This window comes from Sycon ciliatum, chromosome 1 (assembly GCF_964019385.1).
Source record: "Sycon ciliatum chromosome 1, ocSycCili1.1, whole genome shotgun sequence".
Taxonomy (NCBI): Eukaryota; Metazoa; Porifera; class Calcarea; order Leucosolenida; family Sycettidae; genus Sycon; species Sycon ciliatum.
The window spans coordinates 79,177,005-79,187,626 of NC_088643.1; the positions used below are offsets into that span (position 1 = coordinate 79,177,005).

General features: G+C 46.5%; 1 protein-coding gene across 1 annotated transcript; it reads left to right on the plus strand.

Moving 5' to 3' along the window:
- The first annotated feature begins 1,139 nt into the window (after positions 1-1,139).
- Positions 1,140-10,330, plus strand: LOC135805688 (proton-coupled folate transporter-like). Its single transcript, XM_065319773.1, has 10 exons — positions 1,140-1,687; positions 2,046-2,125; positions 2,760-2,870; positions 3,976-4,190; positions 4,463-4,673; positions 5,951-6,164; positions 6,563-6,717; positions 7,534-7,617; positions 8,839-9,019; positions 9,677-10,330. Exons 1-10 carry the CDS (start codon positions 1,434-1,436, stop codon positions 9,765-9,767), a joined length of 1,596 nt encoding a protein of 531 aa, XP_065175845.1. The 5' UTR covers positions 1,140-1,433; the 3' UTR covers positions 9,768-10,330.
- Positions 10,331-10,622: the final 292 nt, after the last annotated feature.

The window sequence follows — 10,622 nt, forward strand, 5'->3', positions numbered from 1 at the left end:
ATATACGCCCGTCATTGTGCATGTGGCGTCAAGACAAGAGCTCAAGGATTAGATCGATAGGATCGGAGTTCATTCCTAAAAAAATAAAATAAATAATGCCGCTGTCGCGAAAATGAATGTCGCGAAAGCTAAAATAAAAGGGGTCATGTCATTCGATTTCACAAGTCACGTGTGATTCCAGACATGTACCGTGCGTGGCACATAGTAGAGAGGTTTAGCACAACGAAATTCGTTGTTCATTTTCGTTATGCCGCAGTACGAAAAAGCCGACCGAAATTCGCTGAATTTTTGTTTAGCAGAACGTTCTCCACGAACTTCGGTGTCGCTAGTGGATACCGTGGATGTCGCTGAAATCCCCGCGAAATACAAAAAATTTAAATTAATAGTAATCCTCGTCACTCCCCGACTATCGTAAACTGGTGGCCTCACCACTCGAATGCTTCTTGAGTAGGAGATGAAACCGATCCACAAGCCCTTTCTTTTTCAGCCCAGCAAATCTCTCATCGCTCTGGGAAAGCAGCAGAGCTGCTTCTCCATTCGTGCGTGATTTCCGCAAGAAACGGCATCGACCTCACAAGGCGGAGCATCATGAGATCCATCTGCGTATCCCACGTAAGTCGTCGTCCCTCCTGATCACCAGAGGTAACAGCAGCTGCAGAGACTGCAGGATTTGAGTTCGGCGCAGACATTCTGGTCGTGAAAACAAGAACCTCAGAAAAAAATGTCGAAAGGAAAGGAAAAATTCTCATGTGATCGCGGTACGAAAAGTCGACAGACCAAACTTCGTTGGATTGATGTTTTCCGCGAGTGTGTGTCCCGAAGTTCGTGGCAAGTTTCGTTACTCGTCCCCGGGCTTCAAAATCTAACGAAAATTCAGACGAATTTCGTTGTGCTAAACCTCTCTAGTGTCGGACTAAAACTTAAAAGTCATAATCATGATAATCAGATAATGACCATGATGACAGTCAGCTGAGACTGACGTGAGTAGATCGTACAGCGCCTGTCCCGATCCCGTCGACATGTCACTGCCGATCCCGGACCCGTGCCTAACCCTCGCCCCATCCACGACCCAGTCCACCTTGACATGATCTGATCCACCTACAACAGTACAAGGCTACATGTATGTCCTTTACTTTTTTTTCTAGCTCTCGTAGATTCTATGGCAGCGATCTTCTCGACTAGCGACTGCCTGTCGTCGCATGTGATATGCCCTCAGAATGCGTGATGAACAAAACTGGAGGACCTTTCATTTGTTTACGAAGAATGCAGCCAAACTGCTTTGTTCATGTGCTTGCCTGCAAAGGGCGATAGCGCTGGTGAAGGCGAGACTTGTGATAATTATTATGAGAGGGGTTCAGTACGAAGCTATTTTGGCTAGTTTGCCCGCCCAAACCCTAGCCCTAGGCGGCGGGATCTAGAGCAAACATGAGTGTATGACTAGTGCTGTAGTAAAAGTGGCTGTAGTGGCTGTGTGCAGTGTGGTGCTGCTAGTACTAGGATTTGCTACTAGGATTTGCTACCTACAATTAAAGGAAAGTCAAATACTACTGTACCTGGTAGTGGTAGTAGGAACTTTCGCGATGAGGCTACCGGTCGGTTGTGTTCGTTTGGTGGAGGTCGTTCTGATCATAAACAAGGCAGTAGTCGCGATAGGGGTGCTGACCTCGCCCATAGTGCTTGTTGAGAGGTAAGCTACATGTGTACAAAACTCCACAATCCAGTCAGACAAGCCCCCCCCCCCTCCCTTAAGGGGGGGGGGGGAGTATACCTCGGTACCCTAGCCAAATCTTCACCAGTTGTAGTCGTCGGGGTGCCGAGTCAAATGGTCTTGGTCCGAGGAAGCTGAGACGGTCCGTTCCTCCTTCATTCTCAATCGAAATGTGCATACACTCATGTGTACGAGTATTCATGGAGTCAGGGGGGGGGGCAAGTGTGGCGAAACTCTGCAGCCCCACCGTGAGTTTCTATTACACTGTCGCATTATGCAACACATAGTCTGATGCAAGCTGCTCTCCGGATGATTGACTGTTGCACTGGTGTGCCAGGTTCAACAAGATCTACAATTACACTGGTGGTAATGCTGCGACTAGTCCGTGTGATTACAACACGTCTAACACCAGCACTGGTAAGTACTATTCATTGACTGGCTGACTTCATGCGTGTAGAGGTAGGTAGCATGCCTGCTGCTGCTGCTGCTGCTGCTGTAGCCTCTCATGGGTATATGTACTTGGTATAGACCCAAGAGTGTTGCTACACCAGACGGCAGAGGATGTACCCTGTGCTGGACATTGGCGGCAACCTAGCTGAGAGATTAAGCAGATGAACGTTGGCCGTTTGTGCCTGCATGTGGCAGCAACTTAAAATAATTATAATAGTGTTTGTACACTATTATAATTGTACTCTGTTTTAATAGTGTTTGTAATGCGATAGATTCGGCTTGGTGGTTTGAACAATTTCTTCAGATAGTGCACGTGGACCCTAAGCTATAGCCAACAGGTATATTCAACCTTCGGACAGCTAGCTGGTTCGACCAAGGACTGGTAAAATACTACTTCCTGGTTTCGAGTCTTTTTCGACCTTGATATTCCTCAACAGCAGAGCTCAGACAGTCAGAGTGACCGGCCAAACCGTTTGCAATGAGTTTAGCATACGGCATAGCTTCTTCTTTTTTTTAAATGGGGTTTAAAACATCGAAGTCAATGGGTACGTATATGACTTGTGTACATGTATGTACTGCTTTCCCGTGCCCTGATCTATAGGTTCTGATGAAGACCTTGCCACACAGATTGAGGCAAAAGTGTCAGCCTGGACGTGGTATACAACACTGCTGAGTCTGCTGCCAGCAGTTCCTTTGACTGCTGTGGTATTTGGTGAGCATTACATGGTTCAGGCCTATCCAAGGTGGACTCTCTCTCTCTCTCTCTCTCTCTCTCTCTCTCTCTCTCTCTCTCTCTCTCTCTCTCTCTCTCTCTCTCTCTCTCTCTCTCTCTCTCTCTCTCTCGGGCTCTCTCGCTCTTTTTCTCTCTCTCTATCTCTCTCCCTCTCCCTCTTTCTCTCCCTCTCTCTCTCTCTCTCTCTCTCTCTCTCTCTCTCTCTCTCTCTCTCTCTCTCTCTCTCGGGCTCTCTCGCTCTTTTTCTCTCTCTCTATCTCTCTCCCTCTCCCTCTTTCTCTCCCTCTCTCTTATCATCGGATTACGTTTAATTGTTTAACAACAATGATTGATTCCATTCCATTTTTTATCTGGAGGGGAACTCTGTGCACTTTATGTGCCAGAAAATGTAGCACTCCTCCTCTTTCCAACCTACTAGTATGTGTTGTTGTTGTTGTTGTTGTTGTTGTTGTTGTTGTTGTTGTTGTTGTTGTTGTTGTTGTTGTTGTTGTTGTTGTTGTTGTTGTTGTTGTTGTTGTTGTTGTTGTTGTTGTTGTTGTTGTTGTTGTTGTCGTTGTCGTTGTTGTCGTTGTCATCCTCGTCCTCGTCGTTGTTGGTGTATGCATGTGTCCCATATGGTGCAGTGGTATGTGCAGTCGATCTCCAATTGAGAGGTTGCGGGTTCAATTCCCGACGATTATGGTCGCACACATATTTCTTCTCTTTCTCATTCTCCTTACTCTCCTTTCTTTCTCCTGGGTGGTTACCAACAGCCAGTGCATGCCGGAGTATGTGGTGTGGTGTGTGTAACAAATAAGAAAGTGAATGAAAAATGAATGAAAAATGAAAATTAATATGAAAACCCTAGGGATTCACTGGCCAGAAAAAGCCACTTCAACCGGCTGTGTGGTGTAGACCAGGCTACAATTAGTGGCGGTCAATTCAGCAGCCTTGCAAGCTGTTGAATGGTGTAATCCCAGCACAAGTTGCTGCAGTATGTCTAACATAGCTTGTTCACTATCATTGCGTCAGCGATGGGCAGGAGTAGGAGTATGAGTGTGTGTGTTTGTGTGTACTCCATCTTTTAATTCTTTTTCCAATCCAGGTCCCTGGTCCGATGTTTCCGGACGGCGTCCCATAATCATACTGGGAACACTTGGCAATTTCATCTCCTACATGGGCATGCTGCTTTTCCATGTGTATGAGCTACCCTTCTACTGCCTAATACTAAGCAGCCTGTTCCAGGGACTGGTGGGTGGCCAGGCTGCTGCAATTGGTATGTCCTTTGCGTACATCAGTGACGTGACCACACGGGAGCAGGTCAGTTGTAGTGTATGCATAAGATGATAGTTAATTAAAGCCAGTCTGTGATTGTGCTGAGCTATTCACTAATTTCTGCACCAGGGTCTAGCCAGACCCTACTCGTGTCGTTTGGTTGTCAGAAGTATGCAATAAATTCCGTGCAACCTCCCCCCCCCCCCCCCCACCACCACCATTCACAATGATGCGGGTGTGCCCGCAAAACGGTGCCCAGCCTTTCATTGACTTCAACACAAATGTCTCCTTTCCATTTTTTTCCTTGGTGGCTGCAGCGCACAGCTCGCTTAACGATCGTGGAAGGAGTAGTGTTTCTGGCTAGTGCAGCCGGGTATGCTATCGGGTCCAATCTGACACAACACTTTAATCCCTACGTTGGGCTGTCAGTTGCTGCCGCAATGATGCTGCTGCAAATTGTGTACGTCGTGTTCTTCCTGCAAGACGGGGACTACCTGGGAAAGGCAGCAGCAAGTAATGGGAAATTTGGTAAGGGATTAATTTTGGAAGTGCAAGTTCATAATAGCTATTACATGTACAGTCCGTACACAGCCTCCTCACTGTGGCTTTTGTACAGTCCGTACACAGCCTCCTCACTGTGGCTTTTTGTACAGTCCGCACACAGCCTCCTCACTGTGGCTTTTTGTACAGTCCGCACACAGCCTCCTCACTGTGGCTTTTTTGCATTCATGTACAGTCCATACACAGCCTCCTCACTGTGGCTTTTTGCATTCATGGAACACGTATGACTGGGGCGAACGTTGACTTGTGGAGGGTATCTGCAAGGGAACATCGTAGCAAACTTGAACACGGTGATGGCAAAGGGCTATGATGTTTCAGTATGCCGCATGGTAGACCTACCAACACTCAGTCCAACAGGACTATTTTCACCATTTAAATGCAACAACAGAAAAGTAGGTTCATTCTGCACCAACCCTGCACACTCCCATTGTCTACATGTTATGTGATCATCGGCAGTTTGTAAAATAAGGCCCCACTGGCGGGATTCAAACCTAGTACCCCTGTTGTCCTGTGACCATGAGTGTACTGCCGATTAGGCTACCGGGGATCACAGACACCCATGGCCCCTTCATGCCACTGTGCTTGCCTAACAGGCTGTGTTCCCTCCTTATACAATCATACACGGCGCCATTGCGGACAAGATGTAGTGCACGTTTGGTCCTTCGAATCCATTCCCCTGTGCTTGATTTGCGCGTGTTCCACCTCCTTTTTTCCGATTCAATTCTCTTTCAGTAGTACTTCGGTACACAGCATTCTGTTGAGCTACCAAGTAGACAATACCCTGCGATATCATGCGATATCATGAATTCTACTTACAACAACACCATGCCACACAATACCATAGCATACCATACCATAAGTTGCAATACCTCCAGTGATTCAGTTTGTCCTCTACTCCGAGCACGGGAAACTCACCGCTTTCTTGTTCTTTCCGAGAGCAACTCGAACCTTCTCCCCCCTCTCTTCATTACATACTCGGCATAGGTGAAACTTTCCTGGTAAGCTAAGGATTTTTTAACTCTCTCCACCTCTTAAAGACCCTTGTTACCCCTTGATTCACTTTCCAGCTGTCTCTTCCTCGCCATGCTTGGCCAGCACTCACCCTGTTCAGATTAGCCAAATTCGGTTCTCCCAAGCTGCGGCGCTGTACGATGCTGATAGGGTGTATGACGTGCAGAAGAGGGACACCCTGTGGCAGTGCAAATGACTGCACAATCTGTGGCCTTTTCCTGTGTGTTGCACAGAGAGCATGTCTGTACGTATCCGTAAACACCTTGGCCGCATCCAGCACGTGTATCTTAGCCCGTCGGAGCACCGGCTCAGCCTGTGGCTATTGCTGCTCACGTTCTGTGTGCTGATGGTTGTGATGCTGGGATCCAGCACCGCTGATTTCCTCTTCATGAGACTGAAGCCATTCTGCCTAAGCGAGAGAAATCTGGGATACGTGATCATTGCGAAGTGAGTGAGTGGTGATATGTGAGACAGTCGGAGGTTTTCCATGCGGTATAATTATGCTGATAACTTGATAAGTAACACCGAGAGATACCAGTACACACTGTTGGCAACTACGTACTCTTGCATGGTTACAGTGAGCCCTGCAAGGCTAGTGGTCTGCAGTATTGCGGTACTCCAGGCCTGGTTACCACATGCTTTTGGTAACGTGTCCTGTCCAGAACCGTGCTGCACTCTTTTAAATGCTCGCCTTGCGCTACAGCACAATCTGTTTTCTAGTGACGTGAAACAACCTTGATTAATCGACTGATGCCAATAAAGCTGGAGCGGCTCTGAAGAAGATTGAACTGTGTATGATGTTATTACGTTATTTGTGGTCCCCTATCCTGTTCCACGGTTTGCAGGTCAAGTCTCTTTGCCATGTACGGCTTTATCCTGGCACCGCTTGCGAGAAGAATTGGTATTTCGGATCGGACACTCGCTGTGACGGGCATTATTTTCTTTGCTGCCAGCAAAGTCCTTTCTGCGGTGGCAACTGACGTTGTCTTCTTGTTCATCGGTGAGTAGGAAGATCACTGCTGGCAACAGACGTATGGCCACGGTGGTGGATATCAAAATTCCTGCTGTCACCATGTGCCTATCCTAGGCTAGGAATCCTAGTACACCTAGATATTACAATCATTATTCATGGAAAACTAGGGCTTACGTAAGTGGGAGTCAACACTAGCGAGTTGCAGCTGAATCTCCAGCTTCTTGTATGACAATTCCACCCTAACACTACCGTAAAATTCCGTAAATAAGCCCACCCTAAATAACGCCCATGTCCGATAATAAGCCCAGTTTTAGGCGGTGTACACTTCAAGTCCGTTTTAGCGCCCATGCCCGAAATAAGCCCAGGGGGTAAAGTGTTGTGCCTTGTACTTACCATGTACCATAGCAAGTGGTTTACCTATCAAATATGTAATTTATCGCTACATTCTTGGGTACGACCAAATTTCCAGCTGTGGTTTGATGTACCTGTACCGCGCTCAGTAGGAATGGTGGTTCACTGAAACTATTGTAGTGGGTTGCTGATAGATTGATCTTCTGCAGATTGCGTCCGAAATAACGCCCATGCCCTAAAATAAGCCCATTTCCCAAATATACGCCCGGTTTTTGACGCTCTGCAAAGTATACGCCCGGGGCTTATTAACGGAATTTTACGGTACTACTATTCTTCAGTGGAACCGTACAATGCACAAGTATTGATAAAATTACTAGTAATGTGAACATGATATTCCAGTTATACTGATGCCGTTGTCTTCATAATTTCACAGACGGTAAGAAGGAAAACTTGAAGTTTGTTTTCATTCTGTCTTCCATGATCTTGTCCCAGTATGTGTGGTTTCCATGCCGATGGTTGTCGTAGCGGCCGTATGCCGCTCTATGATGTCCAAGATGGTGGATGCTGCCTATCAAGGTGTGACATGTAGTGGCTGTTATTATATCAATCACTGTGTGTATGTGTGTGTGTGTGTGTGTGTGTGTGTGTGTATGTGTGTGTGTGTGTGTGTGTGTGTGTGTGTGTGTGTGTGTGTGTGTGTGTGTGTGTGTTGGCATGTGCGCGCATGTGACGGTGTATGTGGCGGTGTATGTGTGTCACGTATAATACAGGTGGAATCCTGATAATTCGAACCTCAAAATGCCAGAAAAAAACTTCTAATTATCCGGACATTCTAATTATCCAAACATGCACCCACAACACAATATGTATGTCAAAATGCTCTCATGGTCACGCAGAGGTGCACTATGGACCTTAGACACAGATTTCACGGATACTGAACTGACAGGCACAGCCTGCTCATGCAAACTGAACTGACCAGTACAGTGTACAGTGAACTTCGAATTACACTTGGTTAACTTCGAATTATCAGCACAAATCCCACACATTTTCTATGTAAGTGGAATCCGTGGAACTTCTAATTAACTGGACATATCCAGTTCGAGGTTCGAATTATCAGAAATTGTTTATGTGGGAATCGTATTGCTGGAAATCGGTCCTGGAAAAACTTCTAATTAAGCGGTATGTTCGAATTAAGCCATATTCGAAATATCAGGATTCCACATGTATACTGTATCTGTGTATGTGTGTACTGCCTCCTGGCGACAGTACTGCATATCAATATGACGGTGTATTGTTTGCACCAATGCTCAATTTTACTGTACTGCGAGGCAACACACAGGCTGACAGACCAGGAGAGTGCAGGCTTTTTTGTTGCTATTTAACGGTTCCTGCGTCGAAACTACAAAAATTGTTAGTAGCATATGCTGGTGTGCTTGTTCCATGCCGTGGCTTGCTTCCTTCTCACTGTGTTCCCTTCTTCTGCTCTCGTGATAAACATGCCACTACATGCTGAAGTGAAGGTGTTTGATGAACAGAAATCTGAGGACGTTTTCTTCCTCATCCCATTAATTTACATTTGCGGTTGTCACTATGATTGCGTAATTTTGATATCTAGAGATCGAACCTAGGACATCTCGATTACCGGCCGATTGCACTACCATGAATGCTTTCACTTCGTAAACAAGCAAGTCAAGCAAGCTTGTCTCGATAGACAACTCGAACCGTGTTACCCTAGAGTCCGTTCTCTTTCATCAGTGGCATTCTACTTGGTTTTGTTGTTGTTGTTGTCGCTTTTAGGTACACTATTCTCTGTGGTAGCTGGGCTGGAGGCCCTCTCGTCAGCACTAGGGTCGGTTCTGTACAACAACTGCTTTGAGAAGTTCTCTAGCTACGCGTCGCTGCCGCTGGTCAAGCAGCCAGCCGGCTACATGTACTTTGTGACGGCCTCACTGCTCATACCGTGTCCCTTTGTACTCTGGTGAGATCATGCTGCCGCACTGTTCTGTTCTGGCCACTATACACCACAAGACTTGAAACTGTACACCTCACACCTATACAGAGTACGGTTGCTGCCGCTGCTTGTTTGACATGTTATGGATGTGCTGGTTCAAAGTGGCTGGCAACGTCACCTGCTTTCTCCGCATAGCATGCAGGGTAGCCTACAGTGACACCTTTTAACGTTACAATACTGGCCTGTGAAAATTTCCGCCATCATAGACTACACTGACTTGAAGTAGTACCATGGGCCAATGTGTGTACTGAATTAGTGTCCGTAATGCTGTTGGGTCACCTGGCTCCATTTTGTCCACGGGGCAAAGTTCACTACCCAGCATGGTGGTACTGTGGTCCATGCACGATGAGAGACACATCACGTATAGTTTTCCTGATAAGCAAGCTCACACTTAGTGACTATGCTACGGAGGCGGTGTCTTCGTTGCTGGCCCAGGCTAACCGGGCCAGGCTGGGCTAAGAAAGGGCAGTTTAAGGCTATGGCAAAGTGGGGCCGAGAGACACCTCATGACATAGAATTTTGAAGATTTGATCTGCTTTGCACAATTGGTGTCGCAAGTTCCTTTGCATCATGGCAGATCAGCACCTAGCCGCTTTGGTCTTTTCTCTTGCCTTCCATGATCAGCTATGTCCACTACCGACAGCAGTCACGGCAGAGGAAATACAGCAAGTTGCCAGGTGTCAGTGAACCGGGCATACAGGCCGATGAGATGTGAGTCAAGCGGCTTATGATGCCGCCGTCGAGCTGTTTGAATGTGAGATACAGTGCAAGTACTCATGGCACAGCACAGCACTCGGGACTCATGCGGCTAGGTTGGCGTGTGGCACTGTCCCAACTGTCTCAGTCTGATCATTGCTAAACGTATACCCTCCTGGCTATACCCAAGACCACTATGAACCGTCCAGTGCTTACAGCGCTGTGCATGTGGAATTTCAATTTTGATTTAGTTAGAAATTAATATATTATTTTGATTCAAGTTATATTGTGTGCTAGTCCATCATCAGCAATGTCCTGATGCATGAATTCTATGAAAGTATCAACCGAGAATATGGCATTGGAAATGAAATGATTTTTGCTTCAAGTGTTGTTTAACACCAAGCGGCTATTAATTTTATGATTTAGTTGAAACCCTCACTCAGCTCTCTCTCTCTCTCTCTCTCTCTCTCTCTCTCTCTCTCTCTCTCTCTCTCTCTCTCTCTCTCTCTCTTTCTTTCTCTCCTTTCTCTGTGCTTTCATTTTCGATTGACGTTTCCGAAATTGATGGATTTTTTAACTAGATGATGACTCACTTGTGAGGTCTGCATTCGCCACTAAGGTTAATAGGCATAGTGGTGGCCTGCGGATGCGAAGGCTAGTTTGTGTGATTCTGAACATTCAAGCGATGCCAACGCGGATCCCGCGAATATTTTATTATTATTGATGTCACATTTAGAAAAGCGATCCTGTCAGCTTTTCTATTATTGTGTTCACATGGCAGAAAAAACGACATCGCTATGCTACGTAAGTTTCTACGTAAGGTGCTCGGTATTTCACTTAGGCTACGTAAATTTCTACGTAAGGTGCTCGGTAT